Source organism: Paramisgurnus dabryanus, chromosome 17 (assembly GCF_030506205.2).
Source record: "Paramisgurnus dabryanus chromosome 17, PD_genome_1.1, whole genome shotgun sequence".
Classification (NCBI taxonomy): Eukaryota; Metazoa; Chordata; class Actinopteri; order Cypriniformes; family Cobitidae; genus Paramisgurnus; species Paramisgurnus dabryanus.
Window position 1 is genome coordinate 14,106,459 of NC_133353.1, and position 15,289 is coordinate 14,121,747.

Consider the following 15,289-nt stretch of genomic DNA (forward strand, 5'->3'; position numbering starts at 1 on the left):
GCTAGCCAATCGAAAACGGAAAACTACGTTAAAGGAGTCTGTGATTTGGCAGCTGGTATGTCGCTCACATAGTAACACCAATCAGGGCGAACAATAGACTGATAGTGGGTGGGAATTGTCAATATACCAGCGGAAAAAAGCAGACTGCGACTGATACTTTAGCCTACTTGTTCTGCAGTGGCGGAAGCCTTACATCTATATAAACCCTACTGAACCAATAAACGTGTCCAAAATAAATATTTATAATGCGTTGTGTCTCCTAAACAAACCAGAGTTAAATAATTGTGAACAATTTGGTCCCTCATTGATGGGATGTAGGCTATCCTGCTTAATAATGCGTTATATAAAAAGATAAATAACTTACCCTGTCTTTCATTTCCGTGGTGTCGTTATGAGCTCCCTCACTACCGTTAACGGACATGATCACCGGACCGGTTGGATAGAATGGTGCCGGTGAGAAGCTGCTGTCGGTTCAATGCACGCGTATGAACAGATTAACCCATTCTGCTCTAGATCAAATTGTATCGGCTCATTTTTTTGTATTTACATTTGTCAATGCATTGGCAGACGCTTTTCTAAAAGTCAGTAGCCTATTGTGTGTTCTTTGGGTTTCGAACCATTGGGCGTTGTGTTGCTAACATAAAGCTCTACCAATTGCGTTACTGGAGCATAGATTAAGGTTTAAAGAACAGCAAAAAAAAAAAAAAAAAAAACTCAACGTTCATGTAAATATCATCTCTCGTGGAGTGACTATAGCGACTTCTGTGATTAATGCAGTTGCGGTAAAATCTAGGTCGTGTTCTTTTGGGGCAGAAGGAGATGCATGTTTTTTTCCAGAGATTAAACATATTTAAACAACATACGAAGGAGCATGTGACAAAGAATAAAAGGTAAATAAATAAATAAAAAACACAGCAGAAATATAATTAATATACAGATAATACTTAAGAACCGGTGTGTATTAAAATGAATGAAAATAAAAAAATTATTATATAATATGGCAATGGGGACACCAGTGATAAACAAAGCACAAATGCTTCAACCAAGCGCAATATGAGATATATATATAAAAATGAAACAATAACCTAATATTTGTATGCCTTTTTTATTCTGGTTAACATTTTAAAACCATTTACAAAGAAAATGAAATAAGCACACAGGCAAACCCATTTAAAATCTCTTTTCCACAGGAACAATACAAACCATAACCATCTTTAAGACGGCTCTACTGTCAGATTCACATTATATATTTAGATTGTGCAAAAGTATACTGTTTAAAATAATACAGTGACATGACATTAAAACACAATAAATTGCAAAACAAAAGCAAACATGCAAAAAAAGACAAAATTACATGATTATATCATCTCTTCGTGTGTGCGCATGTCAGTTGCGGGAAAACCAAATAAATACAAACAACTACAGGTAGTTAAAAGAATGGATGTTATATAACCTTAAATTGAATGAGGTTTAAAAGAGTCAAAAATGGTTAGATACAGACCAAGGAATCTATTAATTAAATGACATTTAAAAGAAGAACAAAATTAAATGCACAAATTAAAATGTATAGCAAGTACTGTCAGTATTAATTTTACAGGCTGTGGTTTCAAGTAGTAAAATGTGCAATTCTGCATTTCATCTCTTTTGAGTTAAAAGTGCCATATAAGTACTCAGATTTCCTAAACGGCACTTAAAAATACAACCTTAAACATTTTATGTATCAGAAGAAAACATACTATTCTGAATACTGTGTCCAAAAACTGCTTGACAGAGAAAAAGCATATAAAGCAATTCAAACTGTTTATGACAGCAGGAATAATATTATTTGTAATAGGCAAGAGTTCATTTTCATATATAAAATGTGATTTTTTTTGGAGAAGTTTTGCTGCTGTCTGTAAACAGAATAAATTACCTCTGACAGGAGCTTAAGGCAGGTAGCCATGTCTGATTATATGTGATTGGCAGCTGGAGTTAGGATAGAGGGGAACATTAAAACCCTGGCCTGCATGAAGGACAGATCAGGGAGAAGAGAGATGACCTTTGCGGCTTCTTCGCTTATTTTTTCATCTTGCTCTGGCCTCCTGTCATACACACACACAGACACAATATTGAGTGGTTTCCCACAAAAGGTGTAATAGTAGCAGGGTTTACATCCTACACAAACCTCTCTAAAACAAAGAAGCACCCAATAAAAGGCCAAACTAAAGAAAGTTTGATATTTCTATTTCTTTTTAATTGCATTTTTTTATGTATTGCCAAGACCAAATATCCTATCAGACAGACATCCATTTACCAAAAATAAAAATATATGTAAATGATAATTTTCATTGTTTTCAAAAATCACATTATGTACAAACACTCCATCTAGTGGACAGAATAATACTTGCAGACAAACATGTTTTAGACATGTAAATTGTGCGTGCATTTATGCATGCACACATCTAACCTGGCTGTTGTTCTTGTTTTCTCCATAGATTCCATTAGTTTTGTAAATGCATCTGTTATGCTATGACCAGGACTTTTGGCCTCCATTTTAGCTGAAGTTAGCTCATACAACTCCGGATCAACACCTGAAAAAAAGAGACATACTTTAAAATTTATGTTAAAGCAGACATGCAAACTAGCAAAAAATTTGCACATGCATTTTTGGACCACACAACACCTTTAATGGGGAAGTCTTTTTTTCATTAGTCTTGAGATATTATTTTTGAAACACAGACAGAATTAAAAAAAGGAAAAATTACTATTTTATTTTGACACCACTTTAGATTAATAGAGGAGGTTAGATTAGATAGAAGAAAAGCAGAAATACTCACACAGGCAGATACTGTAAGCAAACCAAGAGAAAGGAAGTCACTGATAGACTAAGAAAGTATGTCAAGCTTTCATAAAGACACGTCAATTTTGTAATCACATGCATAAGTGAAAAGAAAGATTTCACAGTAAACTAGCCACTTCTATGCAGAACTGTCCAGCCAGAGAATCTAACCTGGTGGTGCCGTTTCATTTTCACTATCTGAGCTACCTTCATCCACAGTCCCAAAATAATCCAAATTTAGGTCTGAGATTACACCATCTTGAGTCATCGCAATGACAGCAGAACAGGGAGGGTTATTGTTGTTAGTAATGTAGTTCAGTCAAGTATTATGACCACAATATATAAACAGCATTATATGCACACATAATAGAATGTAAAGAAAGATACAGTTGCTGATAGATTTTGCAGATGCTCTTAAAAAAAAACTTAACTCATTTAAGAAAGTGTGTTATATAACAAAAAACTAATTGCTGATCAGTAACAGGCAAATTGTAGCAGATGCGACAGGACAGATAAAGAAATCAGAATTATTAAAGCAACAGATGTAAAGTAAAAAAAATGATAGTCATACTGCAGTTTATTAGCAGAGATTATTTAGACAGAGACTGAAATCTAAATACAACTCCATTGTTATTATAGATAGATAGATAATGTGGAAGAAAGGAATTTAATGTTACAGTTTTAGTTTAAATTTTTTTTTTTTTGTTTCAATACAGCATTTGTGGCATATTGTAATTGATTATAGATGAGAATGTCAATTCTTTCTTTCTTTTTTAGAATAAGCATAGCTTACGGGTAAAGTAAGGCACCTACAATAAAAGTATATTGGGCCATGCAGTAAAAATTAAAGGGGTGGGGGGTTCCCAGACAGAGATTAGCCTAAACCAGGACTAGGCCTTAGTTTAATTAGTAAATATAACTAGTTTTAACAAACATGCTTTACTAAAATCATTACTTGTGTGCATTTTGAGGAAAAACAAAGAGCACTGATGTATTTTAAGATATGTCAGTGCAAGTTGTTTTCAGTTTGGACAGCTCTTACATTTATTTTAGTCTAAGACCAGTCTAATCCCTGTCTGGGAAACTGCCCCAAAATTACACATTTTACACTTTAGCATGAGATAGCATAATTATTGACCTTGTCTCTGTTGTATTCAGCATTTCACATTTCCAATATTGTCATTATGCCATTAAACCTGTAACTTTTGTACAATCAATACAGGAAAAGATAACAATGTAATTATCAGTTAAGTATCGTGTCTCCTACTTGTAAACATAGCTTTATAGACAAAACATATTGTTGGCTACAAAATATGACATGCTCCCTCATTTGTATTCGCTTTATATAAAAGCATGTGGTAACTAAAAAAATGTAAATGCAAGAGCAATGTAACTGCACAGGAATTAAATGATGAAAGCATAACCAGATCTTTGGATACAAAACAAGTATCCCCACCATTTTAAAGAATGATTTACAGCCCAAATAACAAAGCCTAACTGAATTATTCATGTATGTGCTTTAAAAGAACACAATCATTATATTTTTACTAAATATAAATTTAAACCCTTTGGTACACTGGCCCATTTGACTTCAATGTTTCCTTGATTTTCAGGTAAAAAGCAGAAAAAGGTCAAATTATTTGCTCTGGTACACAACATTTTGCCATTAATGCCATTAATAGATCTAAACATGTATTGAACCCAGATCATTTATTTCTACAGCATTCTCTAAAATTAAAGGTTTCAAAATTGGTCATTGTCTGGCTGTATGGTTCCATAAAGAAACTTTAACATTCAGTAAATCTTATGTGAGTAAGGAAAAGTAGTTTCCTTTAAAAACCTTTGACTAGTAACAGTAACCAGACTGTGCAGATCTTTTATGACGGCATCAGTGCCAAAAAGGAACCGAGCGCATTGCTGATGCCTGCGCGCGCAAAATTGTTATTGCGAAAGCATAACAGATCTGCACGTAAGGAAACGAAAGATTTTCTTTTTGGTTGGATGCAGCGCGAGAGTGTGGGGATGATTTTGCGCTTCCTGTGAGACAGATCTCTGCACGCGAGGGCTTGAATTATGAGCATATGAGATGGCATGCGCGGGTATCAGTGATGCTCTCGGTTCTTTTTGGTACAGATATGCCATATAGATCTTGCACACTTTTGGGACTTGGGAGTGTAACTCACGCTTTATTTGAGAGCACAGATATGAATGCCTATTGCCTTCAGTTCTCTTTGTTATGGATGTGCAAAACATTTGCAAAAACTTGTGTGATGTAAAAATGGACTGTAAGGTGGACTGTGTATAATTAGGCCTAAAGGTTATGGCAATAATGCTCTCAAAAGTCAGTTATGTTAATGTCAGGTCTGCAGTAATTGCTATTTAAAACTAGTGTATGGTTTTTAGATGTGTTGTTAAAGCAAAGTTCGCAATAAAGTCAAAAGTGCATTATTGAACAATTCACTGTCAATAACAGTGGTTTCAAAGATGTGAAAATGTATTATGTTTACCAGAGGGAAAACAGATTAAGAAAAGAAAGGAAAGTTGGAAATGTACATAGACTTTAAACAGAACCCCCCCCCCCCAATTAAATTTCATGTAAAAAAAATGTGCAGCTTCTGTAGCACGTATAAGTAAAACTTGACGAATTTGGTGGTTTTGCTCTTTAAACAAGCTGTTTAATGGCTTGAACTCAGCACCAGGAGTAAAGTCAGCTATTTCACTTTTTTGTCAAACCTGAGACAGTAGCTGGTGCATAGAGACTGATTTAGTTTATTTTACAACAAACTTAGAATATATTTGATAATGGGTATAGTCCTATTAGTTTGCGTTTTGCATATGTTTTCAATTAGTCACAGTTGCATACTCATCATCTGAGGTAGATCTTCTTAGCCTCTGTGTGTGTTGAGAGCATACTGTTGCCTGAAATTTTATAGTGCATACGTAGGGACAAGGAGAGAGACAAGGAGAGAAAGGCATGAAAGACCAGAATACAAACATGTAAAAGGGAAACAAAAATAAAAATATTGTCTCTTTCCTGATTGAGTAGCATTTTACAGTTAGCAAAAGAGGAAACAAAAATTAAGTGGACATAAATGTCCATAGTCCAAATCACTTGTAACTTAATGGATGGTAACAGAAGTTCTGCTTATTCTACTAATGATAGTTCATGTTTTTTTTTAACAGTGTGCCCAGGGGAGAAACCTTCAATGCTGCAAGTGTAGCAGAAGTAAGAGAGATGAAGAGAGGAAATGAGTTTGGTGAAGAGGAAGCAAGTGCTTTGGAGAGGAATGATAACAGCGAAAATTTCAGGAGTAGGATTTCTGACGTGAGTGGCGAGTGATTTTATCTTGAGCTCTAGAGAAAGAGGCACGGCGAAAAGACGTACCGTCAACACTAATGGTCAAAGAGGGCACCACCTGCAGAAAACATGGGGAGAAAACAAACTCTGTTTATGAAGTTCACCAATTTCTTAACAATCAGCCTTTAATAAACGTCTGAAGCTTGACAGCCTCTGTAAACAATTTATTTTTGTTGAACTAAAAAATAGCAGTCTCTTTTTGTGATTCTTGTAAGAAAGAAAAATCACATGGCTTTAGACATCACTGGGGCAGTTTCCCAGACAGGGTTAAGAGTAAGCCAGGACTTGGCCTTAGTTATACTAGAACATTTAAATAATTTTTACACACGTACCTTACAAAAACAGTACTGATGTGCATCTTAACACAAAACTATGGAACTGACACACTTTAAGATATGTCAGGGCAAGTGGTTTTCAGTTAGGACAGCTCAAACAAACAATTTAATCTTAGATTAGACTTGAGCTCAGTCTGGGAAACCGCCCCAATGTGTTTTGAGGGGGATATATTCTTCAGGGCTCGCAAAATTTAAAAATATCTGACAGGCCCGACAGGTAATCTTAAATATTTGGTTGGCCGAAATGAATGCAATTTGCCTCAATTAAAAATACATTATTTTTAATGTAAAATCTTGATAATTACTGGATTTCCATGCAATCCAACTATTCCTTCTCCACCACTTTATAGTGTTACAATAGGTCACAAAAATGGGTCCTATTTCTTTCTCAACTGATTATGTTAATTTCAAAAATAATTGCTTTTTACAAGAATACATACAGAGGTTGGCTTTTGTGTATGTTTCCAGTAAGGACATGAGAGAGAATGATTTTTGTGAGAGCGTTCTGCTTGCAAGTACAGAAATACTCCATCTGTACCTCTAATGTTGGAGCTATATTTTGTTATTCCTTGACAATGATATTTGAGCTATAGTAAATTGTAATCAGTACTGCTGCTCTCTGTAGGCTATAGTTCGAGCAATCGTGAATGGAAAGTGAAAGCAAAAAGCGAGCATTTAAAAGCAATTTAAATAGCCAAATTGCATACAACATAATTACCCAACCAAAACTGTGAGCGAATGCAAAAGCATTAAAATTAATTTTTCCTCCCTATAAGATAGGAAGGAGATACATTTTGGTAGCCCGACTAGAAGATACAATAGCCCCGGGACAGAGAGATAGCAATTTTGCGAGCCCTTACAGTAATTAGCTCCATATTTATAGATAAAGCTATATGTTTATCTGTCCTCATCACCTGAGTGCATAAAATAGTTCCACTTTCCACAGGAACCGATGGCAAAAATGCAGGGGAGGCTAGAGATTTCTCAAACTCTTTGGTGGGTTCCAGCATTCCCTAAAATGAAGGCACAAAATTAAACAGAGAGAGAAATATTTAATGTTAAAGTTACATATTCATTTTGTATATTTACATATACAAAAGTACATTTTGCAAAGTGTTTCTACTGTGTATTTTACTAAGACAAATGCAGGACGATAGAAAAGCGTAGGTCATGTCAAGTCACTTTTATTTGTAAGGTGCTTTTCAACAATGTATGAAACATGCGGATGAGCATTTATGAGGTGATTTGCATCGACTTTTTATGATTAAAAATGGGCTTGTACATAAGGCTGATTCACGTACGATTCACGGTTTTATGAATATTTTTTGACGTACCACATTTGTGGATTTTGGGCATAAGTTAACTTTTAGTAAGCAGCACAGTTTTATAAATGAGACGCCAGGTTTGTTGGTAAACAGGAAGATTAAAACACAGGCAAGGGGGCCCTCATGTGGTGGGAGAGGCTAAATTAATATTCTGCGTTAGTCCCAAATATTGATGGTTGTCACTGTAATTATGTATTTTACTCACCAGTCCGGCAGCAAACATAGGCACGATTAGTGGCTGCTGTTTCTCACCAGTGAACAACTACAAAGTAATAATAAACACATGAATATAAAAAAAACTTTGATTACGAGGTTTACTGAATTCTGTATGATTTTATTAAATTCTATTATAGGATTTTTAGATTGTGTATCGAGGCATTAACATTAGTTGTTTAATTAGGGCTAGAGTTTCCAATTAAGCTTATAGAGGGGCCACTATCCTTTTGAGTTGGGTTGGACTCCAGGCAAAGAATTGGACAACCTTGCAGGATCTGCTTATCAGTGTTAGACTAATGATACACCTCACATGCATGGTAACTTACTGTACCTGAAATCTTCACCTATATCAATATTTTACTTCTTATTAACTCACAATATTTCTGATTCCCAGGCAATCCAGCAAGATTCTGTTGCTATGGGAACCTGTCCACTTAAACTTGAGACCATGTGCACCGTGGATGTCCTGAAAGTGACGCCACATGGCCAGATCATGCCTGTGGATAGAGAAGAGAATCAAGACCTTGTACAATTTTTTCTGTTTCTGAAACTCTAAGCACTAAGAAAAACACTGTCCATAAAGCTCATATTGGTAATTTTAGCAGTGAACAGAAAAGTAATAAAAAGTGTAAATCAAAACAAACTGGTAAAATGTTTACATATTTAATCAATTTTACAATGCGATATGACAAAAATGTTTTACTGAATATTATCACAGCTTTGATTTGGTTGTAAGCACAAGGTTACATTTTTTTCAGGATGTCACAGCAGTTGTTTTGTCTATTTTTGAGTCAAAATAAGTCAAAAAAGTCAAATAGCCACACTGCAAACTTCAGGCTTCTTTGAAAACCTATCACTTAACCTGCATTTCATGCATCTTTAACTCTATGCCAATCACATTGATGCCCTCTGCGCTGTTTCGCCAACGGCGAAGGCAGAATGTCATTAACATTCTGTCACATTTAACAATGAGCGAAAAACTTTACTGAAGCAAAGTAAAAAAAGTTCCCTAATTTTTTTTACTTAGTGGCCTGAAGTGTCTCTCTTCTATTAGGACTGACATTAAAACAGTGAGTTAAGAAAGGACAAGTAAATACTACAAAAAAGTATTTTATTCATTTACTAATTATTAGTGTAGTTATCGAGAAGGGTAGAGCCTAAGTTCTTACCCTTGAGAAAAAGAGCAACTGAAATCACTTTGATCCTGGGCCTGCAGAACATTTTGGAGGGGTAAGACTTCTGTGACTTGCCTGACCTCAGAATTGACATCTAAAGGAAATACATTTCCGAGGAGATGCTGTATTTTGCAGCTGAATTCAGCCTATCATAGATGGACAACACAGACACACAATTATTCCTTTTTCATCCCAAACACAGAAAATTGAGTAAATATGGAAAAATGTGGAAAACTGTATAGAATATGGAAAAACATTAAATCTACTCACAGTCTCTCTGTCCCTCTTGCAGCTTTTAAGGTTGTCACTACAAGGTGCTGATGTCAAAACATCTTGTTTTTCCTGACACTGTAAAGGATTCTGCTCCTCGCCAAAAGTTGCCCATGAATCCTGAACCTCTTCTGCAGCTTCCTGCTGTCCGAATGTAGCCCAGTTCTCACCCTCTTCCACCTCCAAACCATCAAACGGAGCTGAACTAAAGTCGGCAAAACTGTCGCTTGGAGGCAATTCTGAACAAAATACTCCTGCACAATCTACAGACTTCTCCTCTTCTTCAGCTAGCTCATCCTCCTCCTGAAAGTCTTTTAGAGTGTCTGTGTCACAAAACTCATCATCTGTGGAGCACCTGGACATTGCTGTGACAAAATCAGTAAATCCTTCCTGGGTTATAGATTCTGTTCGGCTAAAGTCCGTGAAACCCTGAGCTGCATCTCCAAAGTCCTCATCGGGAGTTTCATTTAAGGCCTTATTGTCCACGTCTACCTCCATCCCCATGTTTTCTGAAGATTCATGCATTTCACTTATAGCCATATCTACTTCGTGGACCATTAATACTTCAGCTATTTCAGTAGAGTCTGACCCCTCCAAAAAAAATGCATTACTATAATCAACCACATTTTCTTTACTAGAGGGGCCATGAGTATCTTGGATCCCTTTCTCTTGTGTTCCCTTATCCTCTTTTTGAGTCTCCTTACCTCCTTCACAAGAATAAAATGACTGGGAGTCATCACATAGCTTCTTTCTTGTTTTAGTTTCTTCTGGTTCTGATGCATCTTCATGGCATGCGTGACTGTTACAGATCTGCTGGTTCTGTTTTTCATTGTACTCAAAATCAGATATTTTGACATTCAGTCCTGAGCTTATACTAGATTCAGAGTCACACTCTATACGTGTGGAAGACTTGTTGTAGCCATTACTTTGACCATCACCTGTGTTGTCTATATGCTGACCTGTGCTGCTGTGTTTAATATCAGGAGATGTTGAGAAGCAGTGTTGATCACTGCTAGAAACACTGTGTTCGATAGAGAGCTCCCTCTGGAGGTCGGAGGATGCAACGCCATTTATGACAATCCCTGAAGGATCACTGTCATCAAAGCTTTGCACTTTAGTCTCCTTGATTGATGATTCTTGGTTTGATAAAACACATGGCTGTTGTAATTCCTTAACAAGATTTTTTTCCTTAGGCCATACACTCTTTTCTGATACAGTACAATTCTGTACAAATGTGATGTACAGGTCGGGTGGCGAGTCCTCTAGTGCATTTGATTGGTTAAATGTTATAGGTGTGTCAATCTCTGAGAAACTGAAACTGGATACTACACCAGCGAAACTGCCAAACTCCCCAAATTCATCCTCCTCTTCCTCCTCTCCAGCCTCATCTAGTGGAGGGGGAGAAGAAGAGTACAGGCGGATGACATCGGGCTCCATAGTCCTCTAGTGCCACCTGGGACCCACATGCACACACACACACCTAGATAAACAAAAAACAGGAGAGAGTTTAGGAAACTTAAGAAAGTTCATTTTCATTTCACAGGACAATACATTTTTTTTTACCATCAGTATTATTTCAACTCAAAGCACAATAAAGTATTAAGAAAACTGACCACACAGCATCCTTTCTCAGATTTTTTTTGCCAATTTTCCCAATAACTTTGTAACCAGCTAAGTGACACTTCAGGTAATATTAAAGGGATGCATAAACACAGATGAAGTTCATTGCATTAACAAATGGACAACCAACAAGGTGTCAAAAACTGTATTTTGTTTAAAAGAATATCCTAATAAGCAATATTTTTGCTTAAATTCTATTAAATTAAAGTACCTTTAAAATTAAAATTAACACTGTTTAATACAGTGCCTTACACTGTGCTTCGTAACATAAAAATGTAACATTTTTATGCAATATTGTTTACAGATTTATTATTAATTCTTTAATATTATAATTATTTTTAATATTCAGATTTAATATTAATTCTTTACTTTAAAATGCTAGATTCTGATTGTCCAGTCGCGAAATTTCAATGTATGTTATTCCGAAATAACTACCACCTGAAACTAATAACACAAATGATGCAAATCATTTTGACAGGTACAGTTTAATATTACACAACATATAAATATAAATATGTCTTTTAATAACATGTGTCTTCTTATTTACAAATGATTAAACCAAATATAGCACGTTCCTGATATGAAGTTGAACGTCTTGTCTAGCAAAGAAAATATTTCAAATCAATATTTTTTGTTGCTTACGTAACTTAAGAGGTAAATAGCCATGTGATAAGTGGGATAATGTACAGGCAGAAGGTTTTTAATAGCAAAATAAGCCCCTTCAGTGTGATACAAGATCACTGATCAAACTGTCGGGGCTTATTTCTGCGATAAGAACCTGCTGCTTAAATCTTATACCTTACATAACATTGAGCGGACTGACTTGGCATTTTGATTTATCAAGATGTTTAAAATATTTTTACTCTACCATAAAAACTGCATTAAAACAATACAAAAAAATCATGTGACATGCTTGGGGGTAAAGTAGTAAGCAGGCCCATTTATTATTCACTTGTGCCCTAGATGTAACCTCTTTTTCAACAGTTAAATCTAGGGCAGAAAGCTTCAGAGTGAAACAACACTTTTTAGGTTGTGCCTCTGAGCAGTGAAATTACTAACAATCATTGACTTAGTACTCAAATGTCAAAGAACATAAAGTGTAACGTAATGGTAGGTTTACGCAAAAACAACTTCTAACATTGAACAGGCAAGAGGAAAAAACTGGTGGTATGCAGATTTATGTTTTAATAGTTTTTAAGAATCACCATATTTTACACAGATCAACTCTCAACTTCAATTTAAAAATATTTTTCAAAGTAACTTAAAGTGTACGCAAAGTACAAAGTTTATCAGTATAAATGGGGTTTACTAAAACAAGGTGGATAGTATTCAGAATAGTAATGTCCTTCCAAACATATCAGCCCCGATAGGGGCTAAATAAAACAGCTTTAATTAGGTTACTGAAATGACTAAAGTGTTAAATATCACGTTATATTTTAAATTTTTTTGTAAAGCATTTATTTATGTGAAACTAACTAACACTGCATGCTATCTTTCAGATCTCTCTTTACTGGCTATGCCTGTCATAGTTTAAAGAATACATACTTGAGCCTTTTCTAATAAAAAAGAAACAGCTTATTAAAAAAAGAAATGGATAGTAATGTTAAGTCAGCATCCCTTGAATGGTGATTGAACAATTAATAATTTTAGTAGCATAAATGAGGAAAACTTTAAATCACATGGTAACCCACAGTATTACTGCTGCTTTATTTGTTTGAGAGTTTATCTGTTCAGTTACATTTAAAACAAGTAGGCCTAACAAAAATGTTGATGTGATTACGGCTAGGAAGTGCAGATAGACCTAAAATTCAATTCTACTAAAACACATTAGCACAATCATATGACTTTGATTCTAGATTTGAAATATGTCTGCAGGGAAACATATTGAGGTATTTAGTACCCTCAGGCAAACAGATACGCACACACACACTGTGTAAACACTGATATGTCCTCTTTGACGGCATGTAAACTGATGAGGAAACCCAATCCACTCCTTTTGTGCTTTCAAACAAACAGAACAGACTCTGAGCCTTAAGCCCAAACAAAGTTTCTGAGGGACAAAAAAATCCATGGATCTAATAGCTAAATTAAGACATGTAGGACCTATAATTATACTTAACAAACAAAATTTAAGCTTATGTTAAAATCGATTATACGCTCAAATGGTAAAACGAACGTGATGTGACAAATAAGGTTTCTTCACAAGCTTGGTTCCTAGGGTAATGCATGTAAAAAAAATATGCATAGCTGTAGGGGTGGGCCGATACGATATTTGGTATCGATACTAGTCCGATATTTGCGAAAATGGCCGGATCGAATATCGAAGAGAGCGGGGAGTACAATCCGATCCAATACCAACACAAACCTTGTCATGGCAACTTGGGGTAAAGCGCGACTTGCTGAGCAACATGAATTTGCACAAAGTTGCACTTTAAATTGTCCAAAGTTACACCTTAACATTTTGAATTGTTTTGCTGACTAACTAAAAATGTTGCCTTTAGTCTGTTTGAAACATTTAAATAAAAATGAAGCAGCAGTATTGCACAATGTTTCATTGAGTCTTGAATTAATTTGTTGCACAGTAAAATGTTTGAGTTTTGTAGCACTGTTCAAGCTTTTTGTACGGCTAACAAATGTGTTATTTGCTTAATTGATTAAAATGGCGATAGAGATGGTATTGGATCGGTATCGGTATCGACAGATACTCAAAGTTGTGGTATCGAGATCGGTATCAGACATGAAAAAGTGGTATCGGCCCAGCCCTACATAGCTGAATGCCTATTAAAGTTGCTTTTGCCAAAAATCTACAGATGAAACGTTAAAATGATATTACAGACAAGGGCCTGGCAAAATATCTTCCCCCATGATTTAACTGGAAGGACTGCTAGGGTGCTCACAGCTGAAACTAACCAGTATATATATGTTTGTTTACAAGAAAAACATCAAGGTGTTTATGCAAAAATAGGGAAGTTTCGAAAATGTCTATTAAATTCTCATCTCCTTATTGTGATGAAATCTAGTACAATTAAAAAAAGATTAAAGACTGTATTCATCAATGAAGTGAATACAGGAGTATTTCAATGAAATATTAATTTTTAAAATGCAAATCACAAAACGCAGTGTGGTTGACAATGAAAAAAAAGACTCCTGTGTAATGTCACACAACAGTCAACTGCCAACACATATACACATATACATATACACACACACACACACAAACACACACACACACACGCTAAATTGACACAACACAGGCATGATGGTATCGATTTAAGCTAACAACACTGCATACGTTTTATATTAGCAGGCAGAGGAAGTATTTGTACGCGACCCAAGCGTAACGTACATTACCCGACGTGGTTTCTCATTGACCAAACCCAAAAGAGTAAAAAAATGTTAGGACTGACCTGGGAATTGATTTTAACCAAGGCGTTACGTTAGTGTGTCAAGTTCTTCTAAACAGTTACCATCTAAATTCTTTAACAACAAAATGACTAACTTATAGAGTACACTTGTCTTACCTTTACCTATCTAGTATAGATGATCATGACGGACACTAATTCTGCGAGACGTTTCGTCTTAACTTCGTGCTAAGCTGGTAAGTTCAACCCGGCTGTCACTGCCAGTTTCTGCATTCATCTGGAGTTCCGTATGCAACCAAAGACCTTTATCAGTCTACAAAATCAGAAAGTGATTTACCGCCCCCTATCTGAACGGAGCAGCCTCTAATAGTGTATATGCACGTGTTTATTAGTGTTTTTGATAGAATTATCCACTATTATTGATGTTATTTAAATATCATCTTTAAAACGCCTAGTTGAAAAACTGTTGTAATCTCAAAAAGTGTACTTGGATTTTTTAATTTGTTAAAATATCAATGAGCACAACAGATGCAAAGAATATATACAAAAAAGAACCACAGTAAAGTTATTTAAAAAAGGAATCAGGAGGTCGTTGAAGTCTAACCAACACTAATAACCGGGAAAAAAACAATAGAAGTTCGTAAAATTGTCATGTTAAACCAATCATGATTTCGATAAAACGTTATTTAAAACAGGAATGTTTTTCAGTATAAACAACATATACAGAACCTGTATTCATTTTTAATTGTAGACTTTTAAAGGAAGATAATGCACAGGAAAATACCCAATGAAAACCAAACAGGTAGGTCA

At 35.4% G+C, this 15,289-nt stretch overlaps 2 protein-coding genes and 1 long non-coding RNA gene across 8 annotated transcripts in view; 1 reads left to right on the top strand and 2 right to left on the bottom strand.

Moving 5' to 3' along the window:
- abch1 (ATP-binding cassette, sub-family H, member 1) overlaps positions 1 to 525 on the bottom strand; it is a 33,028-nt gene extending 32,503 nt beyond the window's left edge. For 2 of the 4 annotated variants that reach the window (XR_010528464.2, XM_065255189.2), the window contains exon 1: positions 365 to 518. Coding sequence is in view for 2 of the 4 variants with exons in the window: in XM_065255189.2 (XP_065111261.1) it covers positions 365 to 421 (57 nt within the window). In the remaining 2 variants the exon portion in view is untranslated. Of the gene's footprint in view, positions 1 to 364 lie in introns of all 4 variants that reach the window. The other 2 variants (XM_073812297.1, XM_073812298.1) reach the window with 2 other exon arrangements.
- Positions 526 to 1,086: 561 nt separating this feature from the next.
- aftphb (aftiphilin b) lies at positions 1,087 to 14,776 on the bottom strand. Of its 3 annotated transcripts, none has more exons than XM_065245067.2 (9): positions 14,645 to 14,776; positions 9,498 to 10,977; positions 9,222 to 9,373; positions 8,429 to 8,549; positions 8,042 to 8,098; positions 7,426 to 7,524; positions 6,204 to 6,234; positions 2,447 to 2,570; positions 1,087 to 2,081 (listed from the first exon to the last, which is right to left on the bottom strand). In XM_065245067.2, the coding sequence occupies exons 2-9, from the start codon at positions 10,932 to 10,934 to the stop codon at positions 1,949 to 1,951; spliced, it is 2,154 nt and encodes a 717-aa protein (XP_065101139.2). In that variant the 5' UTR covers positions 10,935 to 10,977; positions 14,645 to 14,776; the 3' UTR covers positions 1,087 to 1,948. The 3 variants fall into 3 exon arrangements, with proteins under 3 accessions (XP_065101139.2, XP_065101138.2, XP_065101142.2); XM_065245066.2 differs by having other exon boundaries at positions 14,639 to 14,776; XM_065245070.2 differs by lacking the exons at positions 1,087 to 2,081; positions 2,447 to 2,570 and adding an exon at positions 5,625 to 5,737 and having other exon boundaries at positions 14,639 to 14,776.
- LOC135737392 (uncharacterized) lies at positions 5,733 to 8,576 on the top strand. Its single transcript, XR_010528463.2, has 3 exons — positions 5,733 to 6,143; positions 7,458 to 7,535; positions 8,447 to 8,576. It is a non-coding gene; the product is annotated as an uncharacterized lncRNA (long non-coding RNA).
- Positions 14,777 to 15,289: the final 513 nt, after the last annotated feature.